Source organism: Electrophorus electricus, chromosome 20 (assembly GCF_041902795.1).
Source record: "Electrophorus electricus isolate QZ-2024a chromosome 20, ASM4190279v1, whole genome shotgun sequence".
Classification (NCBI taxonomy): domain Eukaryota; kingdom Metazoa; phylum Chordata; class Actinopteri; order Gymnotiformes; family Gymnotidae; genus Electrophorus; species Electrophorus electricus.
Genome location: NC_137516.1, coordinates 14,961,047 through 14,987,500, shown reverse-complemented (window position 1 = coordinate 14,987,500; position 26,454 = coordinate 14,961,047). Strand labels below are relative to the sequence as shown.

General features: G+C 48.0%; 1 protein-coding gene across 2 annotated transcripts in view; it reads right to left on the bottom strand.

The window, feature by feature from the left end:
• The window catches only part of hs6st1a (heparan sulfate 6-O-sulfotransferase 1a), a 76,855-nt gene extending 56,724 nt beyond the window's left edge, over window positions 1-20,131 (bottom strand). For both annotated transcript variants that reach the window (XR_003412086.3, XM_035536310.2), the window contains exon 1: window positions 19,289-20,131. Coding sequence is in view for 1 of the 2 variants with exons in the window: in XM_035536310.2 (XP_035392203.1) it covers window positions 19,289-19,806 (518 nt within the window). In the remaining variant the exon portion in view is untranslated. The remainder of the gene's footprint in view (window positions 1-19,288) is intronic.
• Window positions 20,132-26,454: the final 6,323 nt, after the last annotated feature.

Genomic DNA, 26,454 nt, shown 5'->3' with positions numbered 1-26,454 from the left:
CGTGCGTGCGTGCGTGCGTGTGTGTGCGTGCGTGCGTGCGCGTGCGTGCGTGCGTGTGTGCGTGTGTGTGTGCTCTTGGGTCTGACACTCACTTCCCAAGGCCCTCCTTTGCTCATTCTCACTGAAGAGGAAGATGATGATGAATGACCTGAATTAAGAGTGAAGGGCAGGGCCATTCTCTCACTGGGAAGACTGCTGACACAGCCCTGACCTCCCCCTTCTCACACACTCTCACGCACACTCGCACACACACTCACACACACACCCCTCTCCACGCCTCTAGCATTGTGTGAATGAAAACGGGCTCTTCAGTACCGAGTGGCGGCTCTCTAATCAATTACACAGAGAGAGTGTGAGGAGCCTCCAAAGGCCAGTGTGTCAGTGAACCTCCCAACCCCTCCCCCGACACACACACATACATACACACACACACACACACACACACACACCTTTCAGGGCAATTAAAATTCCTCGCTTCCACTGAGCTTTCAAGGGGTGAGCCAAAGTATTTGGAGACTTTCCCCAAAGCATGTCATTAGCTTGATGCTAACCTTGTCTCGCCAAACATCATTGCTAGCTCTAACAGTGTTGGTCTTTTTAGTGCATTCTTTCTTCAAAGGCACATACATCCTGGCCTTAAGAAAAATGAGTAAACATTGTTTATCATATTTTACATCACTGGAGGAACAGGGGTCAAATTACAAGAGTAAGCAATAATTCTATTAGCATTAGAACTTTAGAGTAAGCACTTTTTTTTTTTTTACCACAAATGGATAAGTTGCCTTATTCAAACTGAGTGGAAAACAGGTGCTTGTCTTTAACTGTTTTCAAAAACAAGACCCATGCAAACACCTCAGGACCAGACATACGGTTTCAGAAACGACCCATGAATAACACCTCAGGACCAGACATACAGTTTCAGAAAACAAGACCCATGAAAAACACCCCAGGACCAGACATACGGTTTCAGAAAACAAGACCCATGAAAAACACCCGAGGACCAGACATACAGTTTCAGAAAACAAGACCCATGAAAAACACCCGAGGACCAGACATACAGTTTCAGAAAACAAGACCCATGAAAAACACCTCAGGGCCAGACATACAGTTTCAGAAAACAAGACCCATGAAAAACACCTCAGGACCAGACATACAGTTTCAGAAAACAAGACCCATGAAAAACACCTCAGGACCAGACATACAGTTTCAGAAAACAAGACCCATGAAAAACACCTCTGGACCAGACATACAGTTTCAGAAAACAAGACCCATGAAAAACACCCGAGGACCAGACATACAGTTTCAGAAAACAAGACCCATGAAAAACACCTCAGGACCAGACATACAGTTTCAGAAAACAAGACCCATGAAAAACACCCGAGGAGCAGACATACAGTTTCAGAAAACAAGACCCATGAAAAACACCTCAGGACCAGACATACAGTTTCAGAAAACAAGACCCATGAAAAACACCTCAGGACCAGACATACAGTTTCAGAAAACAAGACCCATGAAAAACACCTCAGGACCAGACATACAGTTTCAGAAAACAAGACCCATGAAAAACACCTCAGGACCAGACATACAGTTTCAGAAAACAAGACCCATGAAAAACACCCGAGGACCAGACATACAGTTTCAGAAAACAAGACCCATGAAAAACACCTCAGGACCAGACATATGGCTACATCAGAAGGAGGACGTTTGTAGTTCATAAGGCCCTTCAGGCAGAGACCTCCCACCTCACATGTGCACTCATGCATACACACACACACACATGCACGTACACACAACCATCCACCGACCTGTGCATGTGCACTCATGCATACACACACACACATGCACGTACACACAACCATCCACCGACCTGTGCATGTGCACTCATGCATACACACACACACATGCACGTACACACAACCATCCACCGACCTGTGCATGTGCACTCATGCATACACACACACACATGCACGTACACACAACCATCCACCGACCTGTGCATGTGCACTCATGCATACACACACACATGCACGTACACACAACCATCCACCGACCTGTGCATGTGCACTCATGCATACACACACACAAATGCACGTACACACAACCATCCACCGACCTGTGCATGTGCACTCATGCATACACACACACAAATGCACGTACACACAACCATCCACCGACCTGTGCATGTGCACTCATGCATACACACACACACATGCACGTACACACAACCATCCGACCTGTGCATGTGCACTCATGTGGCATGCAAACACAGACACACATTTTAAAAAAATAAAACTCTCCAATCAAAAACTACAGTGATTATTCGTTTGAACGGCTAACTATTCAACAATGCTACAAAGGGATTTAATTCACATGAGAAAAATGAAATTCTATTAGTCCAAGACTCATCTGTTCTCATAAACTCCGTCTATTCAGACCAAAATGAAGTCAAACTAGAAACTCAAAATACCAGCCAGTTCTTCAAGCAGCCCTGAGTAAACCATTCAGAACTAACTGCTATAACCCACTTAATGAGTACACTGTTAATGTGAGGGAAAAGCTAAAAGCAGACTGAACTGCATTATAAATCCTAATCGATTAATAAAGTTCCGCTTTTAAGAAAGTTGGACTTTGGGCGACCCAGTTTCATTTGGAAGCTTTAAAGTGCTTCTTAAGCAAACCCCCTGCGCATCCTTCATCTCCCAGCTAAGACACGTTTTCTGTTTCCAGTCATATTCCTTGGGGTCTGGGCAAGGTCAATGAGACCCCCGCTGAGCCAAAATGGCCACCGTGTGGCCTGCATGTGCCGTTAATGAAGGTCTCAAACCACTGACCTCCCGGCAACTGCCTGCAGACCTTACAGTACAGACTAATGACCAGGCAGAGCACAGGAAAGGCCTGTGTGAGTGAAGGTAAGCGTCACACATCACTGGTGCAGCCCAGGCTAGTGTATACTGGGTTCAGATGGTACAACAAAGCTCGTAAGCTTCACATGGCCCTTATATTCCCCACACAAGCTGGATGGGGCCCAACTGCAAACTGATTAGAGGTGAAATGGTGTGAAAAATAGGAAATCACAATTATAGTGACCAACATTATCACGCTTATCAGTATTAATGCAATATTGTTAAATATGTGTAAAAATGATAAAAAAGGTACTGTTATGGAATTATTACTATTAATAATAGCAATAATGATAATTATTATTATTATGATTCTCTCTCATATGCACAGTCTGTCATATGCACCGTGCAAAATTGATACACATGAGAAGACCTTAAGAAGACAATGATCTCAACAGCTGACAAAAATACAGGAGTAGAGTTTCAGAGGAGTAAAGGGATCCTGCTGTCGGCACTTCCATAATGACGATACGATCCAGTATGACTATCTGATTCCAAATATGACAAAAAACATTTGGGTGGATGACTAAACTACGTCATGTAATTATTACTGCGCGTAATAGGCGAAAAGTCTGCAGGTACACGATGTGAAGAAGAATTATTCTTATATAACAGAAAAGAAGGCGATAGTCATCTATTCTGTCCGTTGAGGTGAATTAGTAAGTATTTTCTAGAGGGGATTACTTGGCTACAGAGACGCTCTGATACGGAGAGCAGATGTGTGGGTTTGAGTGCCAGAGTTCAGCAACCCGGTCTAACACATATCTCCCGTTGCTTGTACGGAAGGCGCGAGTCCGAGCATGGATGCTAAGGATCCGCCATTCATTACAAATGGAGAGCAGACGGTAGGGTGGAATATACTTGTACATGTCGTTTGCTAAAAGTCTTAGAATAAGAGACTAATTTATAGGTAATTTGAGAATGTAGATAATGCTATAGTGGGTTAAGTAAATAGCAGTGTTTTCCAGTGTACACGTACCCCGACAGCAATGTCAGCTAATGGCCTGAAGACCTCGTAAGAGTTCAGCTATTTACTGAATTTATTCACTGAAGTTGAGTTGAATTCAAACAAGGCTGTCACATAGTTATGCTGGAAAATCCTTACAGAAGAAAATAAATTAGTGTTCCACTTCAGGAATATGCAAATGCTCTCTGAGGCAACCCCCCCCCCCCCCGACGCCCCAACACTGGCTCCACTACACCACTGACAACACGACGTGTAGTCTGTTTGTTTGTTTAACAAGAGTACATTATTAGCATGCTAAGAGTAAGTTAGTCAGGCCACGGCATTTTCTGCCTGAAGTCTCACCACCACGCGTCTTGGTCCTTAGAGGGCAGAAAAATCTCCAGAGCACAGCCATGGGCCTCCACCATGTTTTCACTGACACAAAACAAACCCACGATGTGTGTCCCTGTGCCAACACAGTACTAAACCTGAGTTTTTCAAACCGTGTTAATGAACCACAGTTTTAATGACAATTAAAAGCTGCAACGGTAATATTAACCATCGGGAATTTTAGCGTGGTTTATACTGTGAAACCAGTAACGGTTTCATCACTAGAACCCACATGCCACTGCACTCGGCGTGCGCACCCACGTGCGACGCCATGTCGCCTGGGCAACGTGAGGGGAGGATACTGTTTGGGGAGTAGTGTTCAGCAGAGGGGCTCACTAGGGGCCCAACCGAACACAGCGCGAAGTTGATAGCCGTGTTGGTGGAGCCGCTAAGAAAATGAAACACACACGTGTGCGCTCTTTGTTCACGCATCTGTCAGCAGCTCCTTTTGCCAGAACAAAAGAAAGTGCACATCTGCTCCAGATGATGGCGAAGGGAGAGCGGACTCAAAGGGAGGAGAACAGGAACGAGCCCCGCCAGCGAGCCCCGGACATTTTTGCACAGTTTACTTTGGGGGAGTCCCACTGTAGTGCTGGTGGAGCTCCAGGAATCAAAGCCACGAGAAGAACAACGGCAGTTCACTCAGCACACCGCCTCTGGCCAGAAGCCAAACCTTTCGGGGTGAGGGAGAAGTGGGGTGTGGAGGGGTGGTTGAGAGACAGGGAGAGAAAGAAACAACACTGAGAGAGAAAGAGAGAGAGAGAGAACGCTTTCCTGTTTCTTCCTCAACTAGAAATTCATAAGGGCGTGCAAAACAAGCGAAAAACAACTTTGAAAACTTGTTCTATCACAGAACCGCATTTTAATTGTTGCTACACATAGTTGCCAAACAGCCAGAGGGCTCCCTTCCTTTACAGGTTAAAAGGTTAAAGGTTAAGGTCAGGGCTGCCTGTCACCAGAGCTGTCAGGCTGCCTGGGTGGGGGTACCGGCTGGGTCAGAGGTGCTTCAAGTTTCTTTCTGGATAAAGACATCATTAGGAGACTGGGGGCCATCTATCCTCTGCTGACCACTGACCTCCAAAAAGAAAGATCATTTGAGAGAGATGGAAAGAGAGAGACAGACACAGAGAGAGAGAGAGAGAGAGAGAGAGAGGACCAGAAAAAGAAGGGAAGGGAGCAAAAAGAAGCAGGACACAAAGACAAAGATCCGAGACGCGGGCCGGCAGGACGGGAGGGTGGATCTGAGATGCGGGTGGGCAGGACCTTGATACTCACTGACCCTGAAAGACCTGGAGAGAAGGGTCACTGAGGGGTCACTGACCTCACTGTGCATCCCGTTCCAGAGTGGAGCGCCTTCACCTGACAGGGAGATGGGAACCAAAGCCTCTTATTCTCTCAACAATATGAAACATATTCAAAATGTCCAGCTTTTCGATGAGTATCTCTCTCTCTCTCTCTCTCTCTCTCTCTCTCTGTCTGTGACTGAGTGCTTTAGCCGAAGAACACAGTGTGTGACGGCGACCCCGACAGTCACGCACACAAGAGTGTAGCGGCGATGACAGCTCAGTGTGGAGGAAGAAAAAAGCCTATATTAATCTATATTATTAATATGTCACAGTCGGTGTGCAGGGGGTGCTTCAGTCACCAAACCCATGTACGCACACACACACACACACACACACACACGCACACCAACCCAACAGCAATAGAGCATGTGATTCACCGCAAGACCTGTACGCACCCCTTATTTTGAACGCCAGAACTCACACGAAGCCAGACGTAATCCGTACACTACGGGAACGCCTCTCAGCATCTCGCGCCGTGTCCAGCCCTTGCCCTGAAGCAGAACAGAGCGTCCTGGTTTTAAGACCCTGCCTCCAGACACCCCAGATGCCGCCCGGGACACCGGTCATTCAGACCGGGGACCACCTACCACGGCAACAACAACCCCCCGGCAGGAGCCCCCTAAAAACAAAGGCAAGCACAAACAGGAGGCGAACCAATGACAGCACATCCACCACCAAGTATGACATCATCAGAAAGTCAGAAAGAGGGAGGGAGAGAGAGAGTGAGAGAGAGAGACAGACTCCACCAAGACAGCCTATAACAGTGTTTTCCATTCTACTCCTCAGGGACCCCAAGATGATCCATATTTTTGCAACAAACAGCTGGTTCAGTTGTGCTGAAAAAACCCCCCAGCAAAAATCTACCCTGTATAGAGCTCCCCAAGGACTGGAATATGAAACCGGTCTACAAAACCGGTCTGCAAGACCGGTCTACCCATCGCTAAGACCGGAATACGAGTCTTCGAATCTGGTCAAAAAATAACACGTGAAATAATAAGGGATAAGGCCGAGTCTGGGTGTTGTTGACAGGGGGTGAGGCCCCTCACTGGGGTTACGCGGCCTGGATGGTTTAGACAGCGTTACAGCAGAGCTCACAGCGTAATCAGTCCAGTGGATTAACCCCGCGTGGAGCAAGTGGTCTCTGCCCTACCACCATCCCACACCTGCCCCCCTCAACATGGCCACACTCATAAATGTGAACACACACACACACGCACACACACACACACACACACACACGCACAGAGGGAGTACATGAAGGACAAGCATAAGTACACAGACTCCTACAGAGAGCCCCTCAAGCATGGGTGTGGCTTTGAATGGAACTGCGGAGGGGGGTGTGTTTGGGGTGAGTGTGTGTGTGTGTGTGTGAGGCTGCAGGTGGAGTCAGGGATTAGAGGAAGCCTTCATCAGCTCTATTGTCCTCAGTGGATGGGGGGTGGGGTGGATGGGGTAAAGAGGAGGAGAGAGGGTGTCTGGAGAGAGGAGGTGGAGGCGTGAGGGGGCGGAGTCGCTCATTAGCGCGCTAATCAGGGTCTGCATGTGTGTTTGCTTAGCTTTTCAGCACAAACACTCACACGCCGGCCGTCGTGGGTTGGGGGGCTGATGAGTGACAGATAAAGGGAGACAGATTAGTGTTTGCCACCCTAACAACAGGCAATTATAACAGCTGATTGGTTTTTCTTGATTATTAATTTTCTTAAACACATTAATTTTCTTATTTTAGTCATTTAAACATTTCTATGGATTGCAAGCAATAATGAAAAATTAGGCCATGCATGAGCACGCTGAGCCACAGGGGGCATGAAAGACAGGGGCCAGCGGGACCCAGCGGGACCCAGCGGGTCAGCACACAGTCCTGCCCTCTGTCCAAAGGCAGGACAGTTGCAGGACAAAGGCAGAGGCAGACCGTGTTCGCCCAGCCAGCCGCAGGGCATTCGGAGGGCGTGGATCTGGCTGCCGGTGCGCGGGAAGCAGCCCTGGCCAGGGCCTGACGGGCAAGGTTATATGGAGCAGCCTGCTAGAGCGTGGACTCGACGGTGTGCTGCAGCGCAGCCGGGCACATCACGCCGCCGGAGCCACTTCACACAACAGCACGCTCTGCATGGGTGAGAGGAGACCATGTGTTGCAGAGCAGGCGAGGGAGGGAGGGAGGGAGGGAGGGAGAGAGAGAGAGAGAGAGAGAGAGAGAGAGAGAGAGAGAGAGAGAGAGGGAGAGAGAGAGGGAGAGAGAGAGAGAGTGAGAGAGAGAGAGGGAGAGAGAGAGAGAGTGAGAGAGAGAGAGAGAGAGAGAGAGAGAGAGAGGGAGAGAGAGAGAGAGAGAGAGAGGGAGACAGAGAGAGAGAGCGAGAGAGAGAGAGAGAGAGAGAGAGAGAGAGAGAGAGCACAAGGTGCTTGAAGCTCCTTTAGAAACGCAAGACCTGCAAACCAAACGCGAGGGGCAGGATGTTATATCCCCGTGCTGCAAAAAGCAAGAAACTATGAAATCCCAACAGTGCGTGAGCGAGTGAAAGAGACAGAGACAGGCAGACAGAAAAAGACAGGGTGCAGGAGTGGGGTTCATCAGTGAGATCAACAAGGTTATTTCAGTTAAAGCTGTGACCAGGTTTCCATTATAGAGTGGCAGCAAAAAATAAGGTGAAAAAAGAGAGAGAGGGAGAGAGGGAGAGAGAGGGAGTAATACGGTATGAGCAAACAGGCAGGAAAGATATATGAATTTGTAATCCATAACTCATCACAGCCTTAGTCACTAGGGAAGGTGGAGGGGGTATCAGAGGGGGTGGGGCACAGAACCTCATCTGTATCATTAACACTCATCATCACATCCAGATCCCCTCATACCGAAGGTCATCTGACAAATTTCCGGAACAAAGATCTATGCAGAGGCAGCCGGTCAGGCGCGGACATGTGACACAATTTGAGCTTTGGGTCGCCGACAGAGATCTGATCTTTTCCTGATAACCGCCGAGTACTTCCTGTCGCATCACTTCCCCTCGGCACAGGAAGCTGGTGACACGAGGGTGTCACAGTGGGATGAGGATAGACGAATGAACACACACACACACACACACAGACAGGCCCTGAAGCAAAGCATGGTTAAAAGCTGAGTCGAGTCCTATAGGGTTCATATGAGATCCAAGTTCATTAAACTCACTTCTTTTCAACACTCAATTGTACGGTACATTTTTGTAACAACGGCACAAGTAATTGCAGCTTCTGGGAACAATAATCCTTTGTGTGGTACTGTAACATTATTGTGCCACTAGCATTTTTTCAGCACACTGCTCACAGTATTACGTTTTTTCAGTAGCTTAAAATGCTGCGTCTAGCTCGTCTTGTCCATAAATCTGTTAAAAAGAAATAAATAATTAAACAGACATTTCCGTCCAGATGTTCCTGTCCATCAGAGGTTTAGCGCAGGAAGAAGATACCGATTTAGCCTGGCAAGCGGCGCCTCTTGCAGGGCTTGAAGAACCCTTCAAAAGAACCTTCTAGCACAGGTCAAGAGCCCTTCGGAGGCCAATGCTGGGGTTTGAGTGGGTGGGCGGGACGATGGCCTTTCTGTCGGTGGAGCACGGCTGTGTCTCGGAAGCGCGCGAGTCCGGATGAACTGCTGAGCTATGCAGGCAGGGCAAGCCGCAGGGTTCATTCCTGCACGGCCGGAAGACAAATCAATATTCAATATTTCACCAAATGAGCACGGAGGGAAAAATGTTTTTTTTTTTGCCAAGAAACTCTAAACCTCTCCTGCCTATTCACCTGTTAGTCTTCAATTCTGTCTGTCTCTCATTCCCCTTCACTCGGGTTCAGGTTTCTCTGCGTCCTTCACACTCTCAAAACAACCCCCTACCTCCTCAACTTCCCCTTGTGTATTTTCACATTTGCTATGGCTACCGGTAACACGACTGGTTTAAATCTGCGAGGCGCTTGCTTTCTTTCAGTCCTTCCGTCCCTCCCTGCCTCCCCCTCTCGCTCCCTCGTCACAGATCGTATTCCATAATGCGGTCTCTATGTGTGGGCAGACACAGCTCTTCCGATCTCCTCCGCTGGGCCGCACTTGAATCCGGCCGCTGACGGAACACCCCGTTCCCTCTTGGTTTCATCCGCTCCCTGTCCTGTCCTCGCAAATGTACCCCGGGGGGGGTGCGATGGAGCCAGGGATCAGTGTGCTTTCCTGCATTCTATTAGAATAAAAATATGAAATTAAAAAAATAAATAAAAAAATCGTGACACTGACAGTAAATTTCGGATATATATCTTCTTTGATAAAATTCTATTTACTGCTAATTTAAAAGTACGATTTTTTTCTGAAACTTTGTGCATTTCAGAGGGCGACAATGAATGAGGGTCCTGTAAGGACCGTAGTGCATGTGACAGGTGCGGAGACAAGCGGGTGTTCAGCGACTCGTGCTCGGCTAAAAGGCTAGCCCGTGGGAACGCCGCTGAGCAGGCGACTTTTGCCGATCCAGTTCGGCTTCGAGTGAAGAGGAGCAAAAGCCAGCCCGCTGGAAAGGCATCGGGAGCTGAAACCCCACAAACACGGCCTCGTACCTCAGGCGGGTGTTAAAAGCACGGTCGAACCGAAAATTCTAACAGACAGGCTGCAAATAGAGGCTAGTGCTAGCAGGTAGCATTGCCTCGTGCCAACAGACACAACTAGTTGTAATTCAAAGAGAACAAATTCCTATAAATAGAAAGGCCTAGAAACACAAAACCTTCCTGACAGAACTGACTCAGGCTTCAGTGGGAAACAAACCAATTCTTGTCCATCTCACACTAGCTTTGCTTTCTGTTTGTAGTTAAGGCTATGCAACTGGATCGCCATGCCAAGGGGATTAATCGCTCCCCTCTGAAAAGGCATGTGAGGACACGGCTTCTGTTCGGGAAACTCTCCTCGAGGTTGCAGCAAGAGCGAGAGCACAACTCCGAGCAGGAAAGAGGTCCAGGAGGTCACAGGATGGACCGGGAGAACAAGGAAATCTTGGGATTCCCCAAACAGTCCCAGCAGAGGGGCTCTGGATTATCAGGCCATTTGAGCAGGGCACAGAATTCTCACGTTGACTCGGCCCCTCACAGCGTGACCGCGTCAGGCGAATCGCCTCGTTAAACTCGATTAAGGGTAACAAACATGATTTATCTGCGATCCACTCGGTGCTGTCTGGACGGATCCAACGTTGCTGCAACGACTGCATACGGCTATCAAAAAATTCCGGGGCAAATATTGTTCTTAAAGGGCACGGCCCTGCTCAACTCCGAGTGCTCCAACGCAGCCGTGCAGAGAAGCAACGGCGCATATCAGAGGAGTTTTCCAGGACAAAGCCCGGCCCCTGGAAGAATTACACAGCAGGGCCATTGGCACTGAGGCACAGCCGTGGTGAGGCTCACTAACTCTGTCTCCCTAACTCTCTCTCTCTCTCTCTTTGAGGTGCACCATCAATAAAGTCTCATTGGGATTGGTGTGAGGGGTGGAGGCAGCTGACAGACAGAGAGGCATTCTGGGTAATTCCCAGGGGCCTCTTGCAAGCAGTGGAGAAAAAGAGGGACGCTCCGGGGGGGGGGGGGGGGGGGGGGGGACAGGCAGAGAAGGAAAGAAAGAGTGGAAGGGTTGAGGGGCAGGGTGGAGGGAGGTGAGCCAAACCCCTCAGCGGGGCAGACAAAGGTCGGCCTTCTCTTCCTCCTTCAGCAGGTCTGCTCCATTCTCCATACCCTTCAAAAGACCCACACCATCAAATCTGTTCGGTATTCTTCAAGCTCCAGAAGCCCCCCAGTACTTACCCCCCACCCCCCACCGCAGAGGCAATAAATCAAGAACTGGGGCTTTCTGCTGTCTCCCTCCCTCCAGGAGTGTATGCGGATGACAGTGGTGCCACATCAGGAACGGACCAGGCAGCGGGGTTCAGCTCCACACCACGCACCCGCGAATAAACCATTTCCCATGCCGTTGTTCTCCTGGACGGCACCATATCAGACAGGAGGGGAGCTGTTGCCATGCTCCACCTCTCCAGATCCCTCTTAGCACATTATAACATGCTATGGCACCCAATGTTACATCCCCGCTTGAAGCCCGGACCACTTCTACCCTTCACGAAGAATGAGTCATGAGAACTTTATCAGAAATTAGATTATTAATATAATTATCCCTTAATACTGGATCCAAGGGGATTACGGAGAGTTCCCCAAGAAATGTGCTCTTAACATAAATGTGGAAAGTCTAATGTGCTAATAAGCTTTCCAACCACTTAGTAGATATACTGGGTTTTAAAAACAAACCGAACTGCATAAGTCTTTGGCAAGATTCGCCGCTCAGACAACGGAAACCCACGATACTCTGCAGTGCTAATAAATCTGGGAGAACAGCAGGCCGAGAATAAAGTTCCAGTGGTGGCTTTGGCTCGAAAAGGAACTACCTCATGAAAGCCATTTAGGAAAAACCCTTTCAAACATTCGACACTTGCACTCAGAGCTGGCAACGATTCCCCACCGCAACGAAATAACGCACCATGGAGAAGCTGTGAAATGAGAGCATTCTCAGGGCAAGGCTTCATCTGTGTCCACTCTCGCTGGCTTGGAAGTGGGCCCCTCAGCCTTCGGAATTAGCATTGGAAGAGGGCCCCTCAGCCTTTGGAATTAGCTTTGCCACTTGCAAGGGTCAGGCTTCTCCTTGAAGGAATAATTCACTCAAATATGCTAATATTCAAATTATTAATTCAGGCCAATGGAGACTAATGGGTATTATGCAAATATGGTTATCTTACTCATGCCCATTAGCTTTTATTTCATTTTAGACATTCGAGCATTTCAGGGGTGGGCATTGAATTTTGTCCCTACGACTTCTGTGATGTTGGGCTCCTGTGTGTTCCTTCAATTCGCACATGTACCCAACATCCGAGCTCTGGCACTGAGAGCTCGAACACCAAGAGATATGAAGTTTGGCCAGGTGTTTCACTCAGAAAGGGACTTGCTTGGCGAAGCGAGGAGAGGAGAGGAGACTCAGATGTAGCATTTTGCTAATTAAAGCTCGGCCGAGTTCCAACTCGCACAGAGAGTGCGGGGGCCCTAATTATGAATAATAAAAATGTCTGCTAATCAATCACGCCGCAGCAATTTGTCCTGGGCCGGCAAAATCAATCCCAAGCATCCATCAAGGGGTTTTACCTGCCACAGACCAGCCCGCGAGGACTACCGAGCGAAATTAGCTTAAGCGAATGCGTCGTGTGTGCCAACAATCCGCGTCGAGAACTGGGGAAAAAGAAGGAATGAGAGTTTTAATTACTCAGTGGTTTGAGGTAGGAGGAGGTGCAGGAGGAGAAAAAGGGCAAGGAGGTGTGAGGAGGAAGGAGCAGGAAGCTGTGGAGTTAAAGGTGATGTGCCTGCGTCTGCGTTCTTTTAACCGTGCGCCGGGGGGGGGGTCGATGGGGGCTGGGTTTGGGGTCCGTCCGGAACAAACCTCTCTCCACAGACCACACGCACCACATCCAGGCTCCGGGCTTCTGATGTTTAATAATGGAACCAGTGGAGGGACTCGGAGCTCAGAGTTGGCCAGTCCCGCTAGGGAAGATGAAAGAACATGGCCAAAGCAATGAGAGGAAAGATGTGGCGAGCTTTTAAAGAGATTAAAAAAAGAACAAAAAAGCCAGAAGCAAATATTATATACAAGGTTTGTGCCAAGTGAGACTCCAGGTATTTGGAGTAGTAGACAGGGGGGAGGTTATTCTAGCTCAGGCGCTGGCAGGAAGTGTCCACATTTCTGGGCTGTCTGCAGGTATGTAGTGCAGGAGCCACAGGCCTCTCAGAGTGCTGGATATGGTTGGCCAGACTGCAGACTGACAAGACACGGTGCTTGCTGGGCTTCAGTACATACTACTGTTCTGAGAGGACCTTCCTAATACACTTGGAGTAGACATGCCAAGGATTCGGTGAGGCTGCATTTTGACCCGAGAATGGATGAACGAACACACACACACACACACACACACACACAGGGAGGACCTCCACCTGAATAGTCACTCACACATTGATCCGAAAAGACATTACTCTTGACTGACAAACCCCCCTCCCCCACCACAAAGATATAGTAAACCCACGCATTACACATTGCCAACATTGAACAGATTTATTAGTTGCTACTTATTTGCTTATTTTGCTACCAGTCTTCCATCGTTCAGCAGTAGCAATGTCAGTATCTTTGAGGAAAATGCTCCTTTAAAGAGGAAAAGGAAAAACAAACAAAAAAATCCACAGGGAACAGCAGCTCAGACTATCGTGCTGATTTTGAACACTGTTGAGCAATTACCAGGCGGCCGGTACCGGCGGAGCAGGGATAACGAGCAGGTGTGGGGGCGAAGGCGACAGACCTTATGCAGCCGGTGCGAGCGCCCCGAAGAAAAGCGCCTTTGATCCTGATATTTCGAATTGGAAGGCTGCGACCCACGCCGCCACATTCTGAAACTTCTCTCCCGGAAAAGACAAATGAGCGCGTTGTTTCCGAGCGCAGGGAAGATCTCACTGTAAGCGATGCGGCGAGCACAAATTGACGGAGGAGGAGGGAAAGAATTCCGCGAGACAAGGCGCGTTGAGATTGATTCCCGACGGGATCGGCGTCAGGGGGCGTGGCCGAGCTCGGGGTGCACGACACCCGTGCCGATCTCGCGAGATTCGCAACCAAGATCCGGGCTGATTCCCAGAGGGCGGACAGCCACGTAGCGCTTGTGTTGCTCACGCCCAAAGTCAACGGGTCAGGACGCCGTGGTTGAGCCGAACGGGCCCAGCTGGGGCGCCTGGCTGGGGGAGACTAGCTCAGACAGCTGAGCCATCTGGTCTGTTCCTGGAGCCAGGAGAACAGGCGAGAGCGTTTATAGGATGTGGGAGAGACACTCGTCCTTCTTACAGCTAAGTGGTAGCTCTCAGCTCCCCTGCTGGGCATTTCAGGCCTGCACAGTCCGTCTTGCTCCAGCATCCCCGGGCCGGCTCGTGAAGGTCAGCGAGCTGGGTTGTGCCCGTACTGGGAACAGCGAACACTCGAACCTGAGTGTGGCCGTGAGGTCCCCAGGACCTCATTAAGAAGTCTGGCCAAAATTTGCAAAACTTGCCAGCAGGAACGTACATTATAGGTTGTGATAGACAAACTTTAGGTATAAATATGTCCAACACATATGCAGTATGCAAAGGAGTCTTTCTGATTGTTCAGGATGCTGACAGTCCACAGTAAAACCAATCTCGGACGTTCCAGAAAACCAATTTGACTCAATAAACAAATAATTCTGGCCAAAGATAAGTCCAAGATTTAACTGTAACACATTACAACTTCACAGGTGTCTTATTAACACACTTCAAAGCATATATCACATTCACATCCCGGCTGTATGAGTAGTAGTGCAGTGCACTGTACAGGCTTTCTGGTTAGAGTGCTATTGTGCGAGGACGGGGAGCGGAGAGTTGCCACGATGGCTGTTAATTATGCCACCTGATAACCATCCGTTTTTCATTCAATATTAGCAATACCTGCGGTTTTGGGTGAGATACTACTTACAGAACCACAGCGCCAGCAGAAAGTGGGAAATGCGAGAAGGTGGTCTCTGTTGATTCCATGCATCCCTTGAGTTTTCTGCGAAAGGTACCTTTAGGTCACATCTTAAAAGCATTACATTTACTTTGAGTTTTTATTCAACAACATAAACTCTTTCTGCAGGCCCTAACAGTGAGTTACCATACTGCACATATGCTGCCTGGACCACACAGTCACATGTAGGCACACACACACACACACACACACACACACACACTCACACCCGGGGGGTATCAGGTCACGGATAAGAGAGACAGTGACCCTAAGAGTAAATCAGCAACAGTGATGGAGTCTTTTGCCCAAATCTCACTTAACCAGGGGTCCCACTCCCTTCGAACTGTATCATCTGTATTTGGAAGAGCTCGCGGACACGCACCAATCACGGCGCTTCTGAACTCAGACACTCCTTGCGCCGACTCCCACTTCCCTCTTTTAAACACCGACCCGTCAAGCTCCGTCAGGCAGATCTGGGATTGGTAATGCATGGGAAGTGGGCATCCGTGCTAACTGAGTTGCTCCCGGCTCCCACAGCCCCGCTCTTCCACGTCACGTAGACCACATGGCGCAAAAAGTCCTACAATGTGACACAATACACGCTGTGTAAAACAGACTGGGGAGGGTGAGTGATCGTACGTAAGCCAGCTGCCCGTTAGTGGAGCCGGCCATTTTAGAAACTGCTGCAAATCTTTCATGAAAATACGTTTCCTCTAATGTTTTGCGTGGCACGCGGGTTTGCGCGGCACGGCCCACCACCATAAAGCCGCACTGTTGAAAAATCACCTCGACAGTTTGATTAGCGAATGCCAACACCAGGAGGACTAGGAATGAGTGTGAGAGAAGGGTAGAAAGAGAGGGAGAAAGAGAGTTCATAAAATTTAAACAACAACATTACAGTTTGGTTTTTGTTCTGTGCCAGCCTTGTGGCCTGGGACTCCAACTCTGCAATGTCTTTAAATACAGGCTGACATTAGGGTGAGATTAGGTGGAGATTAGGATAGACTGTCAGAGCTCAAATCCTTCCAGCATGCGCATACACCCCCACCCACGCACCCACCTCTCCTCACACACACACACACACACACAGCCCTCTCACTCTACCACCCCCCCCACCCCTACGTCTACACCAAATCAAGCTGATTCTTTAACAAGCTTGAAGTCCTGCAGTCCTCCTAGAAACAGGACTAGTTAAGACTTCTAATTTATGAACACTGGCTAAATTACATAATCTCCAAAATACAATAGGAAAATGGCGGGGGGGGGGGGGGGTAAAGCTATTTGTAAAAGTCTAGTGCATCTTCTTCAGACGTGGCTCAAATCTCACAAGAGTGCAAACCAATTTCACAGACAATATCGTTGCTGTCATTTGCTCATTAATGCATAAGAATTCCCAGCCTGATGAAACAGAGAAAGCCACTGCACCACTGCTACAAGCGTGAGCGTAGTGTAACCAGGAGAGGCAAAAGAGTCACGCTGGTGGAGAGTGGGTGGAGCATGGGTGGAGCACGCAGACATTCACAATCACCGATACCTGACAACGTGCAGACCTCCCGGCGCGGAAACGCAAACGCCGGTGTGTCCGTGGCTCAGTCCATTAGTTCATTAGTTCATTAGTTCACTCTCGTGCTCAAGAGGGACGTGCCACACACACACACAGACTGCGCTTCCGAGTCAGCCTGGCAATCTGCAGTACTTCATTAAACACCCGCAAAAGCCGAACCGCTCGCATGACACCCAGGTCTAGGCAGGCTGGCGCAACGTGTTAAACCACAAGGGAAACGCAGCCCGGTTTCAGTCCAGGGCGAACCGAATGTAAACCATTTTGCAATGAAAATGAATCCTTTCAAGGCCGAGCAGAAGACAACGAAGTGACAGAATGCGAGCGAGATTTGAATATCAACAGCCTCTAAAGGCCTGATTATGCATTTGTCCGTCTTGGGCCGCAACACCGGGTTGCACACTGGGACGCACAACAGGTCTACAAGACGTGCTTTGGCTTTGAGGATGATGGGCCAAGACCAGAATTACTACGTTTTTGGGTTAGGGGGGTTGGTTAATGGCTTATGGGTATTCTCTGTAGCATCCACTAAGCAACCGTCACCCAAATAATTCATTCCGAATTGTCTGCTTAGATGGAATAAAAACTACCCGTGACGTGAGCTGACCAGGAATGTGTGCAAGGTACTGACACCTTTCTTGCAGTGGCAGATAATTGTTTTGAATTTCCATATCAGCCAGCTGGTTTGATGTTCAACGTTGATATTGGTGACTGCTTATGTGCGAACCAGTCCAGATTAGAAGTTGATGCTTGTGAAAAGGACACATATTGCCATCCTCCATGTTTACAGGAAACACTAGAAACATATAGGTCTATGGTTACTAGTATCAGTAGAAAGAAATGTAATCAGTAGATGGAAATGGAAATATTGCTCATTGGCTTCGGGGCAGAATTTCAACTTTATCCGGCGAGGTCGTCCTGAAAGGTTAAATTACATTAAGATCTTCTGACTGGAGCTGTAAAACCTTTAATCTGTCCTTCATGAATTTATAATTTCACAGAAGTCAATCAATACTTGATGACCAGCTAGAGCACCTCAGTATAACCATGGCCAACTGCTTCACAAAACTCTATTTTTTGACGTAGACAAACTTATTGTTCACTGGTGCTTGTAACAAGAATGGTCTTCTGTCATGTCCTTCAGCTGCGACTACTCGACAGTAGCATCATCATTAGACAAAAATCACATCCGCACATTAACAAGGCAGCTTGGGGCTGATATGGCAGAGAGAAATGAAATTTCAAAAACGGGATTCCGTAAAAAAAAAAAAAAAAAAACTGTTCATCTGTTCGAACAACGCAATGGTTCAAACAATCGGTGTATTTACTAATGCTGAGGACAAAAGAACAAAAGAAAGAACCAAAAAAAAAGGAAATGCAAGGACATGTATCGGAAATGCTCCCACAGCAATTTGAAAAATGCGTCATCGCCACCGCCAAATAGTGGAAAGGGGACTGCGTGAGCTCTGCGTTACGAGACATGACCCGTAGAACAGAAAAGGTGCGAGCCGCATTAGGGGAGGGGAGTCCGTGCTATTGCTGCACATCTCTCTTTAAAGTGGGACAGATCTCTCAACTAGAGGAACGGACACGAGCGTCTGCATCGCATTCCTTAGCGCGGCCAACAAGGGGAGAACTTAACGATTCCACAGCCTGGAACTCGCGGGCCGTAAAACGCGCACGCGCTCGCGCCTGCGTTAACTTTACACATCTGCCTGCTGTATTTTAAACGGCGCGTTCCTCAACTAGAGGAATGCGAGCGAGGTATCTGCATCGCATTCCTTAGAAACCGCCGACAGCGACAAGCACGCCGGAGATGACAGCGCAGCGATGACAGGACCCCGTGGGTCATCAACGCAAAGACTAAACTGAAATTAAAATGCATGCATGTAAACTATACTGAAATTAAAACGCATGCATTTAAACATACAGCGAGAGGCAGTGGAGAAAGCAGGGATGGATGTGGCCTCTTTGCGTCCTATATAAAATGCACACAATGTATCCCCACCCGCCCGGTGTGTTTGTAATCGCTAACAAACAGTGTAGCTCCATACTGCCAAGTAAGCATCATAATACAATAAACTCATTGCTTGCTGACATATCTGCTGAAACTACAAAGACGACCGCCAGTGAGCCTCCGCTCGGATCTGGGCGTTGCGTGGTTGACGCCCGGGAGGACGCTGAAGTCGCTCGTTCCCAATGGACAGGACGCAGAGTTACTCCTGTGTTTACAAGAGCCTATTCCACTCAGCTGTGATCTTCCACATGCAGTGTGCACTTCAGCGAAAAGTGCGAAAGTTTCATTTTTCCTCATGAATCATAAAAGCAGGCGGGGACGAAACTGAAGCTTTAGTAACAGCATTAAAACAGTTCGGAGCGGTACGCATTACCGCGTGCCTTCTATAACTGAACGGTTTCTACTCATGTTCTCGCGCTGTTGCACTCAGGAGCGTTGTGCGATGGGTTAACACGAGCGAGATGCAAACGATAGCCTTGTTGTTGTTTTTGTTGTTGTTGTATTAGACAGTTTCTATTATTTTAACACACAAGTGTGTGGGGGGGGGGGGGGGAGTACCGTTACCTTACCTTTGGTTTTGCATTTTGCTCTCTTTCTTATTTAGAACCCCTGGCACGCAGTTGGTCAGCTCGGTCCAGTCGGCATGTAAACCACAACTCCAGCCGGTAGAGAACCGAGAGAAGAGCCAGGTTTCTTTACGGTTCGGTCGGTAACAGGTACACTTTTTCTGGCCCGGTCTGCAGTCGCAAGGAACTTCTAATCGAACGTTTTGTACCAGGTGCCGTCCGAATGTCGTCCCTCCCGTTTTCTGAATGTGAAGGAAGACTATAACGTCGTCCCCTTTTATCTGAAAATCCACCGTGCGTTCCAAGTCTCTGATGGGGAAATAATATTTCTTGACGTAATGTGGATCGGGAGTTGGGAAAATATCCGCATCGTCTTCAACGAGGTACCCGTGCGGGGACCCGAAGTTCATCATCCCCGGAGCCACGTACTGATACAAAATCAACATGAAAAGGACCGATCCCACAACGATGAATAAAAATTTACTGGTCCTCTCAACCATGTTCCTTCCACTGTGGTTCATACGTTACCATTTCCCAGTTCACAGATTTGAGAGTGCCGAAAACGCTGCACCGTCCCCATAAACGAATCGCGGGTCAGACCACCGCGCACGGAAAGTGCAGCTTTACGCACACATCGCGTCGAAACGCTTCACGGCGAGACGGGAACGCGTCCGTATCAAATCCGTCCGAGTACGACTAGACAGCACGGTCCCGGTCCCTGGGCTCGCACCACCGTGTGCCACCGCGCGTTTACTGGTTTTAAAGTCCTCTGCGCATCGACGCTCCACCACCAACACGCACAGCGACACCCACTTTTTCCAAGCCGCGCATTCCCGACTCGCTTAAATTCAGAGAAAAGAAAACAGCACCGCGGTTTAATATTTTGGTTGCGTTACGCCGCCTACACTAACGAATGTTGCGATGTGTTTTTAAAGTGACAAGATAGAGCCCCCTTTTTTTTTCCAGAATCCAATACAAATCCCATACAAATAACTACATTTCATTACTTTGTCCCCTGATTCATTTTTGTATTTTTAAGCCGAAGCCTCAGTAATATGATAATGAGCTGGAGCACCAAAATACAAAACCTGTGAAATGTGCAGAGCATCAGGTCTCCATGACTAAGAACAGAAATCACGGTGTAATTTTTCATCTTCAGATTTAATATTGAAACAAACCGTAAGAAATACGGGAACAAAAAATACAAGTAATATTCCTTTTTGTAACTTAGTCCCACACTAATGTGGGTAATTTAAAAAAAAAGTACATTTGAGGTATTGAGCTGAAAATCGGTTATGACAACAAAGTATTAAAGAGAACCATAGTATCAACTCGGTTAAGTTACATCGGCCGGTGGTGTTCAACCGGATTCGGTTCCACAGCTAGTGGGCAGTATTTAGGGCTCTCTGGGCTCTCCGGGAAGGACCTACCTGTCACGGACGTGTTTGTGTCTCCACAGCAAATCCAAATCGTTGCCGTGTGAGAAATTTCATTTATTTTGTGTAAATGAGGCATTTTCTGCGGAACACGGGCTCACGCGGATTTACAAGCTCTATTTCTCAGAGACCCGTATTCGTTATTCTCAGTCATGATTATATAAACACAAATTCACTACTGCATATGGAAATGGATGCTAATGTAATGAGAGCTCTTTTATTTTATGTTGTCATGGTGCCAAGACATACATACTATATAATACAGATAGAACATTAGTTTACATTAGCAAAACGTGATTTTTTAAATCATTATGTAAACAATCATTCCATGGGGTTCTAAGGTTCAGAGTATGCAAAGTTCATGTGTATTATATACAGAGGACAGGCTTAGATTTTTAAACCTATCATATCTCAAAGCGCTGAAGTGCAGCATGGCATGAGTAATAGAGCACACATGCAGTAGACCTGTTTGGTCTGTAACACTGGGCAGGTATGGATGAAGATGATGATGAGGAGTAGGAATGTGGGTGGAGCCAGCGGTCGGCAGGCCGGCGACTCCAAGGTGCCGGCCTGAAGGAGCGAAGGAAGTCTGCGCTGGTGTGTAGATGACTACGCCGTGTGAAGAAAAAAAACTAATGGAAGTCTGGGAAAAATCCCAGAAAGCTTGAACTTCTACATCCGAATGAAACGAGCAAAACCCGGATAGAAAAAGGTCACGCGCTGGCGGTTGACGAGTGGATTCTGCTAAGTACTCAACGAGCGCTTTCAATCCCTGCACCCAAATTATACTACCAAATGATCCTTTAATGCTGGAATACAGTCGTGTATACTTCCAATAGGTTCCCCTTCATTACAGTGATAAAACACCATTTCAAAGGCCTTTGTGCAGATAGTGAGACATGCCCACATGAACGTGATGTGATACAAAGCCAGGTATCCATATCAGAGGTAGAGCCACTGTAATGCCGAGATACATCTGATATTGGCTCATTAAAATATATTTAGAAGTCATGCCACATTGCTTCTTGCCTTTGTAAAAAAATAAATAAATATTTATTATAAATGTATATTACACATTCATATTTGACTGTGTACATTCATATAATAAATATATAATACAAAAGTTGATTTTGATCAGCTCATAATTGTACTAATTGCCCTTTACCAGATGGGAGTGAGATTTTGTGACAGATGCGTGTTGTTAAAAGGCAAACCACACTTACATGATATTCGGTTTATTAGAGGTTCAGTCAGGAGCAGACAGGCTAACATAGTCAAAACACTGAGAACACATTACACACAGAGAATACAGGCTAAGGATCCAATCCTGGGCATCTGAGCTACCCCAGGGCCGGTCGAAGTGAGACAATGAATGTTGAAGGGTCAAAGGTCAGAAGGCAGACCGCCAGTGGTAAATAGCAACAATTCAAGAATCCATCGACGTGAAAGGTCTTGCAAGTGGACAAGTGGAATGAGTAATAGGCGTGATAATGCACACACGCAGTAGACGTGTTCGGTCTGTCACGCTGAGCAAGTATGGATGAAGACGACGATGAGGAGTGGGAATGTGGGTGGAGCCAGCGGTCAGTAGCCCGGCGACTCCCAAGTGCCGGACTAAAGGACCGAAGTAAGTCTGCAGTGGTGAGTAATGATGACAGGATTGGTCAGAGGGAGTTGGGTCACATGACGGACGGATGGCATTTGCGTGCAGCAATATTTTGTCTTCCTGCTTTGCCCTGTGTATGCCCTTAAACGGTTTTAGGTTGTCAGACGGAGGCAGCGAGGGAAGGTGAGTGGGTGGTGCCCCACCCATGATCAAAAGTGTGGCCAAACCCTTGCTACCAAGCTGCAGTAAACAGGTCAAATCCGCTCCACACGATTGAAGGCCCTCTCAGCGTCTAGGGAGAGGAGTCCTAGCTGAAGTATAAAAGATAATGAATACAAGCCTGAGATCTTTCAAAGAAAATAAAAGAGCATCTGTTTTGGAAGGAACCTGCTTGGCCAGATGTGATTCAAGTGAGCAAAACGGAGGGTGGATGCTAGGCCTACGTCCCAGACAACACGTTAACGTCAGGATTAAGATGGAGCAGTAAAGGCTGGTGTGGCACCGATGCCCGATTGTGTGAGGAGATGGAGTCTTGGGGAGGCAGACTCTATTAAAATGCACCAACGCGCCAGTGTCAGGGGTAGAATTCCTGCGCTAAAACTCTGGGAAAACCATCTGGGGCCGCCCACTTCCCGTTTTATAGCACGGCGTCATTTTATTTCCTTATTTGTTACTATTCCGGCCACGCTGCCCATATTTAAATGAACGCGGGTCAAGCTGAAGCTGTCTCGAACATTTTCCAGAACATTCTAGCAGGAAGCGTCAGCTCAGATAGGTAGTTTCGAGTCACGAACGCTCTCCCTCTCACGCTTATTGTCGCCATGGCAGAGTTCATGGTTCCTGCGCCCGCCAACTCAAACTAATGATGTTTTCAAATTATTCACTCAGACGCAGCAAGCACGATTAGCATGTTTTTATTTACAATCCAGCAACCCCCCTCCCCCAATTTGATGTTGTGATTACCCAAGCACCCGCTGCATAATAAGGCTGTGGAAATGTCGCCCAGTAGCTGATGGCCCCGCGCCGACACGGCGCTCTGACTGGCCGAGTGAGTCATTCCATCCGGTCCTGCTGCGCTGCGGCTGCGAACTCTTCATCCCGGTGCCTGGGTTCAGCGGCGATTTCAACCAAGCGCCCTTTTCCCTCCTCGCTAGTGGGAGCGATAGTGCTGCATAGTGGGTTTTTTGTGTTTGGTTTGTTTATTTGTTTTTGCCTGTAACTAAATATATGCAGTGGCAGGCGCCTTTGTAGCTCAAGTTGAGGATTCGTAAACCGTGCCCACGGCCACACCGGGAGCCGATTCAAGAGTCGCTCAAGACCGGGGAGACGAAACTCTCTGGCAGGGATGGTGTCATTAGAAGCCACAAAGCAGACCGGATCTGCTGAAATGCTGTTGTCAGGAAAAAGATAAACGTAAAATTGTATGGAGCAGTCAGCACACTGAATAAACTGTGCATTACTGTGTCACATTAACAATGGGCTTCGAATGGCTGTGCACAGGAAGTGAATGGTACGATAAGATAGCTCGCATTAATATACTGATTCTTTAAAGGGAATGGATCTAACAGCAGAAACAGGGTGTGGCGGGTACTGCTGAAATGGCATGATGTCAGTCAGTGGGCATCAGTGAGAAGCCATGCATAACAAAACAAGCCACACAGGCACACGCATACACACACATGCACACACACGGGGAGAACCAGATGGGCTGCACCGCCACCGTTTTATTTGCGTGTCCGCCTAGATGTTGCCGTGATGTCTAGACCAGCTCTGACCTTCACCTCACCCAGGCCCCTGTTTAAGCGCACGCAAACGCTGCCATCGCCACTGTTTCAGATACTGTTTTCTTCCCGTGTGCAGCTCTGTAGTTCAGAGAGTTTTAGGTAACCCAGGTCAGGAGAAATCTTTACAAGCAATGATTGCGAGGACTGCGCGGAATGACTAACGAGGTATCGATTTCACTTTCTGCCGAGAAACCAAACGAAACTTTATTTACTGAAGATCCATTGTCCCGTACTGCGATGAAGGTCCAGGCATAATTATTCAACATAGGCATTCGTTTTGAAAATCTGTTCATTTCTTTTGGAGGAATGTAGCTAATGCAAAAGACCTTTACCACACTCGTCCTGGAAAACATAGTAAGGGCAGAGACACCGCCGATATCCCGCATCATTGTGGCTGTTCCAGCTAGCACATACAAGTCTGTCTAGACTGTATTTCAAGATCTTTTAGCTGCTGCCTAAGCCTTCAGCCTTGCAGGCGAGCTGCAAGCCTCAGCTTGTCACACCAGCATTCATCAGCCAGCTACTTACACACACACACACACAAACACGCACGTCCACACGCTCGCACACACACATACCCACAACTCTGCCTCTGGCCTTAGGAGAAATACTTCAGCCAAAAGCACTAATATAGCCAAGGGCGAATGAATGTCAATCAGCATGGTTTCATTTGCATGCGTCTACGTAGCCTTCATTAGCCTGAATTCATTATGATCAACTTTAGCATTTCTTTCGGAAAAAGAAACAAAATTATTTCGATCTTCTCATCTAATCAGGCTTGACCTCATTCATTTGTCGGCAAAAGGCATGTAGAGGGACATGAGAAAATTTGTTTCCCTGGTTTTGGAAGCTCATCCTGACATCATAAAGTCCCCGGGGACAGTTTCTGACATAACACGCGAATCATCAGGCCACGGAAGTAACTGGTCCTACAGCAGGGGGGTGGGAGTGGGGAGGGGGGGGGGTGTGTGTGTGGGGACAGTGTAAAACAGGAAGCGCAATTTGCCAGTTGGTCAGACCCTCCCACCCTTCACCTGAGCGTGGGATGAAAAAAACGCCCCCCCACCACCACACAGTCCTGTCTTCTACTGGACTATCCATCCAAATGGCTTCATTAGCGCTCCGGGGTGGAACGAGCACTTTAATGACCTGTGAACGAAAAGGCACGTGGGGGGAGGGGTTTTGCGATGTCTTCAAGAGACGTAGTCCCAAGATGCACTTGACACTTGGGACAAGCCTTACTCTTTCATGTCGTCTCCCCCCCCCCCCACCCTCCTTACGGTCATACAACGCCCTCCAAAAAAGATGTATCTCACACGTCGGTAAATGTTGGCTATCCAAGGACGCTGTCACATGCCGGTGCTGCCCTGACGGCATTTAACTAGAACGGCGTCCGAGAGGCTGCTTCCACCGCTCCCGCTGTGTGGGTCTCGGCAGGTCATTTCGGAGCCTCCTTCCCATAGCCGATCGGCTCAATCGCACTTGTGAACGTCTCGCCTGTTTTCTCCTGCATGCTGCCACGCTCAGGCGGCTCCGCAGGCTTTCCGCCGCTTTCTCATTCACCCTCCGCCATTATCAAGCTCATTAAACCGAATCGATTATTTATGTTCTTCGTCTGCGAGGAGAAGAGGGAAGAAAAAAAAAAAAAACAAGCCAGCCGTGCGCACTCACCCGTTATTATTTATTTGCTCATTATATAAGAAGATGACATATTTTGAGCCTCAAACACTTTTTTTATTGGGCAGAGAGAGTGTCTGTGCTCCAAGGTTGACTGGCCCTCATTATTGCTTATGTACGACTTATTCTGCTGGTGAACTCTTCTGAGGAGAGTTTTGTCTTGGTCTGTGTGCCGAACTGAGACTTCAGTACTGTAAGAAGCGCTTAACATCTGGTCTAATGCTGACATTTATCGACATCAGTTAAGTCGTGCAATTTCATTGCGCTATTTCATCGCCTTTCTGAATTAAATGCATATCCTACCACACAAACATTGACATCATATGTAATATGCTTCAGGCTTGCTTTTATATGTGGATGTCAGTTATGTAATGGATGCGTTTATACCCGTTCACCTGATAGCTGTCTCGTCTGTTTCTCCTTCTTTCTCACAGAGATACGCCTGCAGGAAGCTCCAGGAGGTTAACGCTAGTAGTGTCCAATGTGTCCTTTAGTTAATTAGCTTAACCAATGTCCATCAGGTTAGCTAGGAACAGCCAATACCTCTGTGTCTTTAAAGTCGTTGATTCTTATCCAGAAGGGAATCTCTTGTTAGTTCCAACATGGGACAGTACAAGATATGGTACTGCTAACCAGATCAGCCAACTGTACGCTGTGTGACTAGGA